Source organism: Candoia aspera, chromosome 3 (assembly GCF_035149785.1).
Source record: "Candoia aspera isolate rCanAsp1 chromosome 3, rCanAsp1.hap2, whole genome shotgun sequence".
In the NCBI taxonomy this organism is placed as follows: domain Eukaryota; kingdom Metazoa; phylum Chordata; class Lepidosauria; order Squamata; family Boidae; genus Candoia; species Candoia aspera.
In genome coordinates, this window is record NC_086155.1 from 185272240 (window position 1) to 185289224 (window position 16985).

A 16985-nucleotide genomic window follows, 5' to 3' on the forward strand; every position below is an offset into this window, starting at 1 on the left:
ATCAATGCAGTAGGTATAAATTTGATTAAGGCAAACTGTGTAGCAGAGCACAGTGGTAGAAGAAAAACGAACCCTTAAAATGTATAGCAAGCATTACATGCAAGGCAGTTTACAAAAAAACATGTAAAAATACTATCAAAATATGTACAAAAAAACCTGCCTAATTATCTTCCCATTCCCCACAATTGCTGCCCCTCCCATTGCTACCAGGATCACGAGGCAGCAGCAGTAGTAAGGGGACCCGTCTTCCTTCTCATTTTGAACCAGTCGTTGAGATGCTCTTGAGGTGCAACATCAGCAGGCAGACCCTTCACACAATGCCTTCTTCAGAGACCATGTGAATCCAGAGGCATTCCAAGGCAAGGATGATCTTGCCTTTGCAGTAAAACCGAGCCTTTATTTTATTTTAAATACAATGTTTTTAATAGTTTCCCCCCCCCAAATTGGGAACTCCATGAATATCAACTGAGACCAACCAGCTGCTTGAGGAAAGAGTTGTGAGGGCCACCAGGCATTTGGACTTTTCAGTTCAAGTATGAAATGACTTCAGCAAATTTTTATTGCACTGAAGATGTTGCCTAGTCTGGCAATGAAACATCTGCAAGAAAACGAAGCTCAGAGAGCACCAAGGACTGCAATTTTTTCTGTCCATGCCTGCATAGCAACCTTTTGGTCTCCAAAGATGGATCTTTGGGATATCAGCACCTGGACAACATCAAAGAGGACATGGTAGATTTTTCCCTATTAGGGGCTATTAAAGGGATTTTGACTTTTCTACTGTTTTCAGCCTCTCAGAGACTTATTATATATTTCATTTTCCTCTTGGTTTCCTACTAAAAAGTGGTAAAAACTCAATTTGTCAGTTTTGGGCCATTTGCTGCCAAATTTTTGTGATCTGATTTGGGGAGACTGAAAAGTGGCTGTTGGAAACTGCAATTTGCCCACCCCAGTTTTAAGGTATATTTGGAAGAGTTTAGTTGCAATATATAGAAAGCCATCAATGGAATAAAGAACAATCTGGCTTTGTGGGAAAGACTAATTGAAATCATATAGCACTAGAGTTTTTGCAATGTAGCATCTCTTCAGAACAAAAATAGCAATTCTTGCAATGTGTATGCTGTGAGTATACTTTCAAATTCCAGCCCATCCCATGCATTAAAATGCCATGCTGGTTCTACACATCAAATTGAAAGAAGCTTAAGAGCTGGGGCCTTTTGATAAATATTAATGATCTGAAGCAGGGCATACAGGAAAATGAAGTACTCTTAAGATGCTCTGGAGTTAAAAATTGTCAGTGCTATTATGGTTTTCTCCTTCAAATAATAAATGATTCAACAACTGTATGGTTACCATGGGGATAGCTTCTCATTGAGCCTAAAATTACCAAGGTGCTGACAAGCCCCTATTTTTAGTACCACCAGATGTGCCTCTTTAAAAACAGTAGAGTGATATGAGTGTGTATATGTGTATGGATGTAGACATGTCTGAGAATACATGAGCTAATTTTCAGAATTGTATTATTACTATTTATAGAGCAGTGTCCCTGTACATGGTATTTTAGAGAGAAACATGTATAAACTTTTCTTAAATCTCCATGTTGAAGGAATTTATAATGTAAATTACAGTATAAGCCAGACAACCAAGGAGGAGACAAAAAAGGGTGTAAGAAAACTGAATAAGCCCCTGATTACTAAGAACACAAAAAAATGGCATATGAAGCATGTGTTTGTGGATCTCTCAAATGATGCTATTTTAATAAAACTTGTACAAAGTGATGCAGAAGTATTATGGGGGAGAGATATTCAACACTTCCCCCACCCCCCATTGTGCTACTGTGGAGAAACATATAGTCCCAAACAAGTATGTTGATATTACTGCAATAGAAATGCATTCGGTAGAGTCTTGATTTTTTTAGACAAGCAGAAGAGTGGGGAAAATATCAGAAGAATGTAGCTGAACAAGGCAGAAGAGTACATGCAGTTGGGGCTAGATAATTTGCTGCAATAACAAGAGCATTCTGTTGTCAGTACACTGTATTACAGCATCTGCATCTGTTGCAATCATCAGAGAGAACTAACGAGGAGAGTTAAGCCTGACCTACAAGCTGATTTCACGGACCTGAGCTTTCCTGCTTTCATGCATTTCAGCAGGACCGCAACTGGGGTGGGGGGCAAGCGGGGCATGTGCGCCGGGTGCCGCGCTGGGGGGGTACCAAAATGAGCGCTGGGGGGGTGCCAAAATGGGCTTGGAATCCATGTTTTCCCCCGGTGACACAGACCCTAGTTGCGGCCCTGCATTTTCGACCAGATAGAAGAGCAATTACAGTTAGAAAAAGTACTGAAAAAGAGGGATTTCCTCCTTTGCTCTGAACACCTTTCCTTCCAGCCTTTTCAGCAGTTTCACACCTACTGATGATTAATATCTCTGAACCAGGTGAAGAAACCCTCTATATAGGAGGCATGTTTTTAAACACTGCCAGAAAATGTTTACAATCATCTTCTCTGTGGGTTCAGTTAAACACTGGTAGAAACAGACACTAGGTATACCAAATACACATATACATAACAGTAAGTGTACATAATAGTTAGTGGTGGATACTATGTGTACACAACACATAGATGAAGCACCATGTGACTTTCAGCAGTTAAACAAAAGAAGGAAAGATATTGTCATTAAAAAACTATGGAACCTAAGATGGCCTTTTCTAACCTAGTGTCATCCAGATATATTGGACAAAACTTCCCATAATTTCTAACTGCCATAGCCAGTGTGGAAATTATGGGAGTCACACTCAAATATGTCTGAAAGAGCAGCATTTGGAGAAGGTGGGCCTGAGGACTGGAGTTGCTACCAATGACAACTTTGAAGGCAGCATTGTATTTATTGACCCATCAGGTCAATAAATATCAGCAACTATTTATTTATTTGTCCCACAAATGAGGATCAAGACCAAAGGCTCTCAGAGTTCAAGCTGTGGAAAAAAACATGTGAGGAAAAAAAATTCCTCGCGTATCTGTGGGAGAGGCAACTTGGAATGCTAGTGAGTGGCCTAGGCTGAGCCTCCATCTCTCCTGGTCATGTGACCCATGCAGCCACCCCATGCTTCCAGCGTACATACAGACACAAGGGTAGAACAGAAACCCAGACTTACACACAGAAACATGTTACTTCATTCCACAGAAGAAAATACACATGCCTCTATGGCCACTGGTAAAAGGGATGGAAATAATTCCAGACACGTGCTCTGCATGCTTTCCCACCTGTGTTTAGAGGTCTGTTACCATCCACCTCCATACAATGGAGACAGAAATGGGGTTATTTTTCATGATTACACAAACACTAATGCACATTTTGGTAGCAAAAGGGAAAAGTAATTTAGAATATTTTGAAAACAAACGGACTTCAAAACCCACAAATAAATCTTTTCTTCTCTTGAGGCTATGTGTGACGAAGCATAACATTTGAATGTCTTTTATTGACTATACTTGCATAACAGTTAGCCACAGTTTATTGAATTAATGTTTTTTTCTGGATTGGAACCACACACTCAACCATAAATAAACCACACACTAACCAGAAAAATTTGTTAATTCTATCAACTATATTTAACTAAATGTGGTGCAAGTATAGTCAATAAAAGACATTCAAATGTTATACAGATGCTCAAAAAAGCTTATGCTCCAATAAAGTTGTTTAGCCTTGAAGGTGCTACCAGACCCTGTGCCTATTTTATTTATTGCATACATTACTCTTGCTATTACTAGTAGTAGTTATCCAATTTATATCTTCCTTTTGTTCAGGAGCTCTCTGATTTTATTCTCACTACAACTCTTGGAAGTAGCTGAGGCTGAATGAGTATCAGAGGATCCAGTACTTTTGTCAAAATGATGAAAGCAGCATTATACCATTGTGCTGCAAACTCTGCCCCTTTAATATGTGTGTGCAGTTGACACAATGCACATAAAAAAGCACTAGAGCTTGAGTGACATTAGCGCAAAGGCTGCTTTTGCTCTCTGACACACACTCCCCCAGATGCCTTTGGTGAAAGACTGATTACTTGAATAGGGGTCTTCCAAGTCCCAATGCTTTAACCATCTGGAATAATCTCCATTTAATAATGCTGACAGCACACACTATCCTTAATGAATGCACATGTTTGATAGGTAAGAACTTCCTCCTTAAGAAACTCCCTTGCTACTAACCTGCTGGTGTATGATGCAACATCACATTTTAATTTCAGCAAATCCAAGCAAATATATATAGCTACCATGAGGGTTTTGGAGTCGGTTTCTGTAAGCCATCTGGCACTATTACTATGATGCATTGGACGCCATACACATTGTTCACCATTGTGATGCGTACTCTCCTTCCTCAACTTGGGACACTTTCCAGTTATGTGGACTTCAACTTTACAGATTCCTCAGCTGGCGTGGCTGTTGCTGAGAATTCTACAAGCTGTAGTTCACACATTTGGGGGATACCAAGGTTGGGGCATTAAATAACCACATTTGGCTGGAACTGCACAATCTGCTAAGCTGTAATTTAGGATTTAAAAACCGCCATGGCTGGATTTCACACAACAGGCTAAACTAGAACTAAACAAATTAATATTAAAATAGGTGAAACAGACCACAGAAGGAGGGCAAAGGCCAGAGAAAGACCACAGCCAGGTGAGGATTTACACAGGGCAGAGAGAGACCAAGCTTTCTGATAAAAGATAATGCTGTTTGAATTAACATATCAACACCTTTCTGAAAGCTTTGTATTCAAAACACTTGAGGTAGGAGGTAAGCTAGAATTTATATCGGGTGTTATCAAGTCCCTACAGTATAAAAACTATGAGGTAGACCAATGTCAGACAGCATGGGGAATTCTGGGAGTTGAAATCCACACATATTAAAGTTGCCAAGTCTGAAAAACACTGAGCTAAACTGAAATAATAGAACATGATCTCTACAGCAACTGCCCTTGTAGTAATCACTCTGTTTTTAGGACCTTTCCACACTGCCAAACAATAGCGCTATCCACAAACTATACAGTGGGACATTTGCTCTCTCCATGGCAGACCTCGCTTGTACCTGCCCTGTTCCCAGTCACTGCAGTCACCTGATTTCTCTGCAAGATAATGGGAGACCCAACCTACAGATTGTACACACCTTGAGACTTCCCTCACATAGTGTAGGAATAAGAGAGGAAATGCTATGTCAACACTGGCACAGCTGAGAATTACTGAAAGCTGTCTCAGTCATGGGCTGGGGATGAAATAAAGGCATTTTCCTGAGGACAGGGGAGGAAAAAAAGCAGCTGCTAGGGCATTAGTGTGCTGTGGTTAGGTACAAGTGGGGACATGCACTTTTTCTCAATATTCTCAGCAATAAATTACAGTCTGAGCTATCCAGTTTTGAACTGTTAAAATCCCTGATGTCTAGTAATTTACATATTGATTTGTAAAAGCCAAAGCTTGCAGTGGAGGAAATAAGCTGTAGTAGGTAATTGGCTCCAATCCTAATACTCTATTTTGTCTTTTGGCTCTACCCTATCACCGTTATTTTGGGCAGTGAAAGTTTGATGGCAAGACCCCATGAATTAAGATTAGGACTCTAAATTCTAAAAACTCCATTGTATAATATGAGCTTGACAGTTACATACTTAGTTTTGGAAGCACTACCTGGTTTGTTTATTTTACCTTTGCCTTTCTTGGCTTGAGAACAGTAAGCCAGGAGTATGCTTTTACATTCATGTTAATAGAGGGCAGTGTTTCTCAACTTCAGCAATTTTAAGATGTGTGGACTTCAACTCCCAGAATTCCCCAGCCAGCATGCTAGCTGGGGACTTCTGGGAGTTGAAGTCCACACATCTTAAAATTGTCAAGTTTGAAAAACACTGATATGGGGAGTTTTGAAGTGATAGGGAAAAATCAGATTGACCTTGCATGTTTGTTCAATCCAAGTCTGCAATATCTTTTCTCCCATGGTCAGTGTGAGCCTAATACACTTCTCCAGGACAAGTTGCAGCCTCAAATCAGCATGCAGCTCCCAAGCTCCCTTGTTATAGCCCTCAGAGTGCCCTTTTGGCTTGGACTGTGAAAAACTAATAAGAGAGTTGCCATCCACTGAACAGCAGCACCTGCAGGTTATGGTCAACAAAGTGAAGATAATGGCCACAACTGAACCTCCATCTCTTTTTTATGTGCAATGCATGACATTGACCTACCCACTCTATGGCCTTCAGGCCACAAAGACTAAGATCCCCCCCCAAATGTTGCTCACCTGCAAGCAGTTATAAAATTATATTGTTAAGATATAGAGGAAACAAAGATTTCAGCTGCACACATTATCAGTAAAAAGCCACAGGTACACACATAAAGCCTTCACACTCTTGCATATGTATTTTTACACACACAAGCTGACCACCTCATCTTTGTTTCTCTTCCCAGCATTCAGCTGCAGATCACCTGTTGCTATTACTATTAGCAACTGGCAGCTAGCAACCTTGTCTCATCCATCAACAGATCAGCTGGCTTGCATAAAGGTAAAAGATTCAGACAATCAAACTTGTCTCCCTATGACTTCGGGGAAACGTCAAGCAGGTTTCTTGGCCAAAATATGGAAGTGATTTGCGATTGCCTTCTGCTATATCTAGCCAACAGTCCTAGGATTCTCCTGGTGGTCTCCCATCCTAGCCAGACCAAACCTGGCTTAGTTTCTGAGCCCAGACAAGATTAGCCAGGTTCTTTTGCCATACAACTTACAGGTCAGATTTGCATATAATTTATTAATACTTTTAAAATATAGTTTATGTTTAATTGCTGGGTGCTGTAAGTGTCCCCCTGGATAAAAAGGTGGATATAAATCAAAATAATAAAAATGAATAACCATGAGCCACAATCTGCTTTGATTGGTTGTCACACTATAATGTCAGAACTAAGTCATGAGGTGGAATCAATCTCTGTTACGCATACACAAATGTTGTAAATTAACATGTCTCAGTTAAACTTTGCTCCAGAGTAGTAGTTTTGCCCGACTTTTAAAAAAAGCCTGTTGCCTTATTTGGCAAGCTATTAGACCACATTTGTTTTAGCTTGTTTACTTGTAGAAGGAGTCTGTTCAGCAACATTTCCACAGAACTCTTACAACTATGTTTTTCTTCATAGTTTCTAAATTCAGATGGGGAGAATTGAATTGTGAACAGGCCCAGAATATGTTAACTCTAATAATATGGCATATTTACTTTTTAAATGAACAGAGTGTGGTTTTTGTCAGTGTAGTCAATATTGACAATGTATTCATTGAATTAATATTCAAAATTGCAGCTGCTGAGTTTGGCCAATTCCTTGACAGCTCTTCTTCCCAGACAAGAACTTTAGAACTATAAGGCAGAAGGAGAAACCTTTCCCAACCTGGCACATCCCAGATGTATGTGGACCATCATCCCTGTGGATATATAAAAACTGGCAGTGTTTGATTAGGAACAATGAATAGCCCAACACATTTAGAGGCCATGGGGCATTTTTTTTAAAACCTTGGCAACTTTAAGATCTGTGGTCTTCAACTCCCAGAATTTCCCAGCCAGCTAGGAGTTGAAGTCCACACATCTTAAAGTTGCCAAGGTTGAAAAACACTGCCATAGGCAGAAAAATATTGAGACAAATCTGACCTTAACTTAGTGGCCAGTGGGTAGAAAACCCAGTTTTGCAAAAGACTGGCTGAAGACTTAGCTTTAAAAAAAGAAGATTGCATCCCTCTAATCCACTTGCATAACAAAGAGTTCTTGAAGATCCAAACTCAGTCTTTTGTATAATGTGGCTTAGTCTTAACAAAGGTATTAACTCTGGATTTGGAATTATGTTACTTATTAATCACATCTATTCTGTAAGATTTTTATTCAATAATTGTATATTACTTATATTACTTACTTATATTACTTATTACTTCTAACAATTTATTTTTTTTACGGCTTTAGAGTTTACTGGTTCAAACAAAAAGATTCATTTCTCTTTGGACTATTTCACTAACAGTCTTCTATTACCTTTTACAATCTATTTTCTCCTAGTATTCTGGATGAAGACCTTGATTAATGCAGAACTCTGGTAACCCAGGCAAAGTGTTATTTGCTTTGATCACACTGACACAACACTTTCATTTTCTTTATAACAAAACCACTACCACAAAGAAATAGATTTTGAATGAAATTGGGACGCAGATTAACAGAAAGTATATTTTAAATTATATCCAGCAATCCAAAGCAAACGTCAAATGAGTGTTCTGAAAGTATTTTAATTGGCATTTATTTTAATTGGCATCTAAAGAAAGCAATACTCTTCTTATATACTTCAATGGAGAGCCTGCTAGTGATCTCAGTGGATCTGGATTGCATCCAAGATCACTGTAGCTCAATTGTAATCAAGTTAAGACCTGCTGTAAGGGGTCCAGCATCATTCTTTCTCCTACCACAAAATGTGCAGAGGGAGGGGTAGCAGGTTTCAAATATTATTGCATTCAGAGGCAGTATCAAGAGCAATAAGAACAAAAGTGCCTTGAATAGTGCTTGGCAGGAAACAAAGGAACTGACTTGCGTAGTGTAGAAATTCTAACCAGATCTTTCCATTCCACGCTCTACCAGTTGTGCTAAAAAAAAAAAACAACCAACCAACCAGCTTTCTCAGCAATAGGCAAAATAATTGGTTATGCACATTAAGGAGGCATCATAAACCATTTCAGGACAAAGGACACAGAAGACTCCATTTTTAATATATAAAGTCTACCATGTTTATTCAATAGAGACACATTAAAGACAACCCCTGAAAACCAGGAACACAACTTCAACACTCCGTTACGAAGTGTACATATGTACGTTTATATATATATATATATATATGCGTCAAAGCGTGTATACAGACATACCTACAAACTGTCAACAGCTGCTTCTGCTGATTAAACCAGAGTGTATGTGTGCATGCACGCATATATATATATATACACATCTTATTGTTTTTATTTTAAAAAGCTTGTGATTTAGCTACCTTCTGTGGACAGAGTTCCTCTTCATCCACAATCTCTGACAATGTTTAGTGGAAGCCAGCTGCTTTCCAGCACTTAGATTCACATTTTTTTAAAAAATGGCTTCATACAGATTCAAGACAGAGATTGTATTTCTAATTTTAAAAACAACAACTATGAATGCCCCAAAGGAGGAGAATTGCAGGGACCGGGGGGGGGGGGGGGCGGGGCGGGGCGGGGGAGTGCAGGCAGGGGTCTTCCGAAATGGAATTTTCCTCTCCGGCTAATCAGAAACAGGGGCAAATATTTATATCCTTCCTTGGGGGTATATTGACTTGCCATGAAATACAGGAACCAACAAGCAAATCTCTTGGCTCTCTTCTGGCTGGAGAACATCTCCCCCCACCCATCACAACCGCCTTCCCCTCCCCCCACCCCGCAGGAAGAGTTAGAGTTGCCGGGGCAGTTTTCCTAGAAAGCTTGCTGTAATATGACCCCCCTTCTGAGAAATCCGGCTTGAGGGGAGAGGAGGAGCTTTTGGAAAGAAACGGAGGTGGGGGAGAGGGAAGCTTGGACCAACGCGTTCGTCCTCGGGAGACTCCCAGCCGTTACAAAACACCCAGGGTTTGCCCACAGCCCAGTCAAAACAAGCGGGGATAGGGTTACAGTACCACGGCACCTGCCTAGGGAACACAGCGAGACACCAAAACACGGGGTGGGGGGAGAAAAGGGGTGACCTTGGAGAGAAAGATGGAGAAGGGAAGGGCATGGTCTTCCAAACCGGATTATGTGTGTGTCCAGCAGCGTCTACAGTGTCCAGCCCTCCCCTTCACATCGTACGTGGACAGGTCTTTACTATGCAACAGCCCATGCCCTCCCACTCCCAACCCGCGCACCAAGGCGCGCGCGCAAGGGTGTCACACTAGACAATGCCACGCGGGATGGTCCCTTCTTTGCGCTTCCACGCGGAGAACAGAGTGCGAGAGAGGTAGGGCGTCGGGGCCCTGGCGGCAGGCGCAACCTCCAGCACACAAGGCAGATCCGGATCATCGGGGCGGGGGGGACGGGACGAGACCTGGTCAACGGCTGGGCGGGAGGCTGGAGAGCAACCGTCCGGGGCTGCAATAGCACCTCGGTTTTTTGTTTCCCTTAAAGAGAAACAGCAGCAGCCCGTCAAGTGGCTCGGCAGTAACGAAAGAGCGACCAATAATCATCGCTGAAAGTCCTGGCTAAAACCGCGTGGGTCTGCTTCAAATATCTGGCATGGCTTGAGTAATCCGTCGCTGGGGCTTCGCAGTCGCACCCGGTCGCCCGTGCCTCGGCGTCCCTCTCCGCGCGTAACGCGACCAGGGAGGCCAAAAAGGCGAAGTCTCTTCCCGGCGGCGCCCTCCCGTAGCTCGGCGGGGGAGCGGCGGGGCGGCTATCCGAGGGCCAGGCTGCGTCCCAGCGGGGCTAGGGCAGGGCTTGCAAAGAGGCGACGGCGAACGCGGCGCCCGCGTCTCCTTTGCCGTTGCTCCTGCAGCGGCAGCAGCTCCCGGCGGACGAAACAGAGCCAGGGGAGCCCGCGGTGGAAGTCTCGGCCGCCGTCGAGGCCGCCAGCTGCAACCTTCGCACCGCTTCCTTGATGAGGTTTCCAGAGAGGATGAGCTGCTGCAGAAGGCGGTGAGGGTCGCCGTCCTCGTCGTCGCCCGCCGGCAGCAGCGAGCGATAGCGGTGGTGGCGACGGGGCTGCTTCCTCCCAGCCCGGGCGGAGCTCCGCAACCAGCCCCGGCCGCACAGCTGCTTGGAGACTCGCGGGCTGCCCTTCTGGTCCGCGGTGGGCGGCGGGGGGGGAGGCGGCGGCCACAGGAGCAGCGACGGCGACTGGCGCGGGTGGGACGGAGGGTGGCGATGGTGTAGTGAGGCTAGGAAGCCGAGACCCCTCGGGGAGGCGTAGGGAGCCGCTCGGTCCCGGCCGTGGTGCCTGGGGAGGAGGCGGGGAGCCGCCGCCGGCGTCCGGTGCTGCGCGCTCAGCTGCAGCACCTCGCCCAGCTTGGCCACCAAGGCGTCCACTTCTTTGGAGCCGCTGCCGGCCGTCCCGGGACCGCTCTGCAAAGACACGGCGGCGCGCTCCAGGAACAGGAAGCGTTCTCCGCCCGGGCGCCGGCAAGGCATCGCCGCCGGTTGGTCGCCGCTCTGCTGCCTGCCTTCCCCTTCGCTTGGCGCGCGCCGCTGTTTTTAGGGCCACCGCAGCGACGGCGCTCGCAACTGCCAAGGGAGCCCTCTGCCCTCCCGCTCCCTCGCTTCTCCAACGCTGTTGCTGCTGCTGCGGTTGGTTTGTAAACAATGGATGACGCGCGCCGGGCGCATCCAACCGCTCCAACCGAAAGAGGGGGGCTGCCAAAGCAAAGGGGTTCACGTTGCCAAAGAACTGCGGCTGCTTCCCCCGACGCAGAGTCCTCTGTTGTACGGCGAGTAGTCCACGTGGATGGAAGTTTGAGCAAAAACGCGAAAAAGACGATTAATTAAAACTGCTTCTTCCTCTACACATTTTTCTCTTCCCCTGTATGTGACAGTCTGTGTTCCAGTGGACTCGCCTGCTATTTCAACGTCGGCGACCGGGAGCGTGGGCGGGGTCTCTGTGATCGAGAGCAGGGGGCGGGGCGGGAGTGGCGTCATGATCCTGGATTGGAGCCAGGGGAGGTCAGCATGGCAACAAACGCACACCCACCCACCCGGCATGCGTTGTAAAGATACGATCTAAGGCAGTGGGGAGGGACAGCTCGTTGCTGGCTTATTTGCCCTGGAATAAACTTACTCCACTGGGGTTTTACTCCTAAGTAAATGCGCAGAAGGTTTGAATTACAGCTAGAGCCGGTGGGAGGAGGGGAACTTAGCAAAAATGCTTTCCAGTAGGTTTATCCTTGTCAGCAGTTTCTCTCTTTTTTTTCATTTCCCATAATGCTGCAGGACAAAGCTTCATGGTAGGAATTATGGGAAATTAAGACTGCACATGCTGTGAATAGGCCATTGATCACAAAAACTGATCTAGTCTTCTTTATAGATAGTAGTGGTTATCCAGCCTCTACTAAAAAACTTCGAATAAAGAGTATGGAGGATCTTCCCAGGCAGTGGAATTCACAACTGTTTTATCATTCTAATGTTCAGTTGAAACCATCTTTGTTCCTATTGGGACAGGTTGCTTTGGCCCTGTGCTCTGAAATCATAAAGAACCAGTATGCTATATCATTTGTTTTATTTGGAACTGGAAAGTAACAGGTATATAAAATTGTCTTACATAATTAAACAGTAAAGGGAAAAGGTCTAGAAAATTTCTAAACCACTCCAAAAAATTAACTTGAGTTGCTCAAGTGCTCCTCCATTTTCAGAAGAATTCAAACGTGAACAACACAGGCTTTTAGATCTTACGTTTTATCATGACGAAGAGTTCAGGTAGTTAGTGTAGTAGTATTTTTATTTGGAACCTGCTTATATCTAAGTGCAGTATAACCAGGGCCGCAACTAGGGTCTGTGTCACCCAGGGCAAACGTGGATTCTGCGCTCATTTTGGCGCCCCCCCACGCTCATTTTGGCGCCCCGGTTGCCCCCCCCCCCCAGTTGTGGCCCTAAGTATAAGATCTATTTTTTTCCAACAGCAACCCTGTTAGGTAGGTTGGGCTAAGAGAGTGATTAGTGCAAACTCACCCAGGTGGGAGATGGCAGGAAGTATACAATTGGGTGCCTGGTTATTGTAAGGAATGGGAGATATATGATGATTGGAAAGGGTGTGATGGATGGTGGAAGGAAGAACAGAGCAAAAGACAGATGATCAGAAAGCTGTACCAGATGGTGTTTGCTGGACTTTGGTTGACACCATCCATTAGTTTGAGGTAAAGCATCATCAGCTGTATTGTCAGATCAGCCAAGCAGTTGGAAGGCTTGGTCTGGAGCCTGGAGGCTATCATGACCTGGAGGAGTTAGAGCATTGCTTCCCAAACTTTTTCCTTCATTGCCCAAAACTGCTCATTAGAAGCTCCTTTTTACCAACATTTGGGGTGATTTACCCAGGTTTGGGAAGCACTGAGTTAAAGTGAACTCAGATTAAATCCCGGTGTGTTAGAGTTGCTGCTTGTCAGTGATCAATCTGGCTTAATTTCTGCTGTGACTTTCACTCTGGGATTGCACTTCCCCCCTAGAAGAGCAGGTATGTGAGTTGGGAATCCTTCTGGATTTAGAGCTCCTGCCGGGGCAGCAGGGAGAGGCCATGACCAGGGAGGAATGCCTAGTGTGCCAATTTTGACTGGGACAACCTAACAATTCCTGTCCTTCTCATCTCATGTAACACATTCTACACAGGGCTGCCTTTGAAGTCGAAAGCTGACTTGTAGCCAACCAGCTAACGGGGTAGCATTTCCAGCATAAGCCCAACCAGATTGGACAAGGCAGTATTATTGGGTTGCAAGATCATCTTAAAGTGGATCACAACAGTGGCTGTATTGCTATGCATACACAGCATCAAAAGTAAGGCTCTGGACCCCAAGCACATCTCTGAGTTAAAGGTGAGTCCTGAGTCTGAAAAGTTTCATGAGAAGCATAAACTGGAATTAGGAAATAGGAAGTTCAGCCACAAGTGAATGAGAAGGAATGGAAAAAGAAGAAGACAGCAATAATACATTTTTGTATTCTCATACATCGCTTCCATAACAAACTAGTACAGCTCAAAACCCTTCTCTCTAACTTTTCTACCTATAGCAAATGTATAGGAACCAGGTCCCAGCATATATTTATCTTGCCTTGAAATCTGTACCTGAGTACATACATGTTAAGATAAAGTGTTGTTAGCTGGCATGTGTGATTTAGCATGTTTTCCCAAGACAGCCAATGTACTGTTCAAATCCAGGCAACTGAGGTTATTTAATAAACCAAGGGCAAGTAAACCACAGGCTAACTTGTTGAATGAACACGTTACTGTTATAGGAGCATTTCACTTGCCTTGTTCTAAGTTTCAATATGTCTGAGCTCATATCTCATGCTGAGCCAAAGTTTAGTGAGTAAGCCACAATCAGCTGGATGTAAACATGCCATAAATTATCAATTACTGCTCATAATGGCTGGGTCTCACATTCCATTAAATCCAAACCAAACAAATAGTATGTTTTGGAGTGCTTTATTTATTTTGTGGAATCTAGCCTATATCATGAAACACTGATACAGGTCAAGTAAATCATGATGCATGTCTGCATCCCAGTTTTTAGACCTTTTCTCTGCAGCCTTTGGAGCAAATGAAAATGAAGAGGCTAACCATTCAGTAGCTCATTCTTTCTTCTTCTAAGAGCAACTGTTTATACGATGCAATCAGTAACTCTATACTGTATCAGCAAGTTTAAGAGAGACTTCAGAGCCCACTGAACCATAGTATTTTGTTGTTGTTCTTTAATTGAATGTTGTGTAAACCAATTAGAGTTTATTCAATAACTTGTAGTTGAGGCTAGGCAATCTGTGTAGGGATAACAAACCAAGCACTGAAGAGGGGAGGTGTGTTTCTCTCTCCAGCAACATTCCAGGGTACCCTTAATGAGCTGTGCAGTGAAAATAAGAAAAGTCTGGTTTTTTTACCCTGCTTTGTCCCATACAGTGGGAGAAATATGACGAATGTATCTGTTTACAGAGACTAGGACTCCACTCCTCAGAAGTGTTCTGTTCCATTCTGTAAATTCAGAGGGCATATTTACATTTTTCTTTCCTTGATGATCTAGTATAGAATGTCCTTTCAAGGTTGTCCTGACCTGTTTACAGTTGCTTTTATGGCAGTCATTTTCAGACTTCCATCTTTATGTTATTTATATTTCAGTTGCCAAACAATTCAGCTTTTTATTTGATTATGACATCGCTTCCTTCTATATGCACAAGCTGTCTTCCTATCCAGTGGTGCATTGTTGTGTGTGTTTGTACGTGTGTATGTGTGTATATAATATATTTCTTTTAAGAACACAGCCTGAATTATCAGAATTAGCAAAGGTGTTATATCATTACAGGTAAGTTCATTTTATATATATGGATTCTTTGCAAAAAAAGGGACAAACATTTAGGAACAATCTGTTCAGAACACACATATATATAAAAAGAAATGCAAAAAAAGTTTATTGCCAAGCAATGTATGATGTAGATTGTTGCAACTCATCCTTGTGTACGAGAAGCCCAGGGAAAAAAAAGAGCAACAATAAAATTGACAAGAGTTCTGTCTACTTCCCCCTTTCGTTCAGAAGGAGACCAGTGGCTGCCTTGAGATGGAATAACTTCCTTGAGCCCAAGAGCAAGGAGGCTGGATGAGGCAAGAGTTCCTTCCATTGCACAGGAGTGTGTATGGGGACTGTGGGTCAGAAAAGTCAAGATGGCAACCACAAGCGCATGATTGAATCCTGTCCTTACAACATACATAAAAAAGGGACATGGCTTTGATTCTGTAACCCCAACTGCCATCTTGACTTTTTTGACTCCCCCATGGATCCCCCTGCCAGTGTCTAGTCCTACAACAAAAAGACCAGCTTTGCTTTGGTTTCAAATCTATTGAAAAAAAAGCTTAAAAAGAAAGAGATGGCCAGGTTCTCAAAACAAGCCAGTGTCATCTGACAGGTCCAGATGTGCTTTTGCTGTGGACTAATTTTTAAAAAGGTGGGTTAATTTATATTCGCTGAGAATGTGGCTACCGGAGTAGACAAGTCTTTTCTGGTGGTGCAGAGTGAGTCGTCTTGAATTCAGGTCACTTTCCTTTCAAGTGAATACAATATTATAAATGCATTGCTATTATATATCTAATCTGCTCTAAAAGATAATATTTGATTGATGTTCCAACCTATTTATTTTTGGGAAGTATATTAAAAAGCTTTATAGTTCTCCTCATTGGACTGTTAATAACTGGAATCATGGAGATATGGAGAAAACATACTGCCTCCTTCCTCCAGCTGGATTCTTATTATTCTTAGCTCTAATAATGAGTGGAAGCTATGAGAGTTAAAATTCAAAACCTCAGTAGGACATCAGAGTGAGGAAGGCTGATTTACTTGGTGATGTGGTTGTACAAAATAATGCTGTTTTAGGGCATTGTTTTCCCATTTTTCTTTCAATCTGCAAGTCTATTACACACAGACTAAGAAAGGAAGCATAACGGAATTTACCAGAATACATATGAAACAAAGAACCTGCAATCATTTATTTCTTTAAACATCCCGATTGCCAAAGCACTTAAGGTTGCTAAGTGACAACAAGGAACTCGCCAACCACATACATAGGTACAAAATCTAAACACAGTATTCTTAATCTCATTTCTCGCCAAACATGGTTCCAACATTTCAAACTATTATCTATGAGAAATGAAATTAAGAAGAAATTTCTTATCGGGCTGTGTTTTGCTTCTATATGGAAGCTTCATTTAAGAACTTTAGGAAGAAGCTATTTTGAAGTTTGATAACATCTTGGTTAATTGCCATTTGAAATAGGCCATCAGTGAATGGGCTTGTTATACATTTTCAACAAAAATCCTATCTTAGCATGATGTGTAAATCCAGAATCTCTGACTGCATTGCCCTGATGCAATGGCTCAGAACAGGATGTTTTGCCAAAGGCAGCTGATACTGCTTCCCCCTTTTAGCATCAGTAGGACCCCTGAAAACATGTATTACAAGGGCTCCCAAACTTTCTGGCATCATGTTCTTATTTTCATCTTTTAGAAACCCTTATACCTCCTCACCTCTCATTTAACCCATCCTTCTTTTAACCATTATTTCAATCCATGTTTAAAATTAGAAACAGTCACAAAATATTATGATGTTTTAAATGTTAAATAAGCAGCTTTTCCTCTAACAAAGTTTTAATGAAAATGTAATTTAACATTTTAAATTATTTATTTATTCTATTTGTATGGCCACCCATCTCACATACAAGAAATAAGCCAGATTTAATGTAAAGGATATTATTTTCTTCACAAGTTGGGAAAACCTAGCTTTTGAA

At 42.8% G+C, this 16985-nt stretch overlaps 1 protein-coding gene across 1 annotated transcript; it reads right to left on the bottom strand.

The window, feature by feature from the left end:
- Nucleotides 1-9427: 9427 nt before the first annotated feature.
- On the bottom strand, nt 9428-11538 carry LOC134494369 (GSK-3-binding protein-like). The gene has a single exon (XM_063299506.1). It carries the CDS (start codon nt 11151-11153, stop codon nt 10452-10454), a length of 702 nt encoding a protein of 233 aa, XP_063155576.1. The 5' UTR covers nt 11154-11538; the 3' UTR covers nt 9428-10451.
- Nucleotides 11539-16985: the final 5447 nt, after the last annotated feature.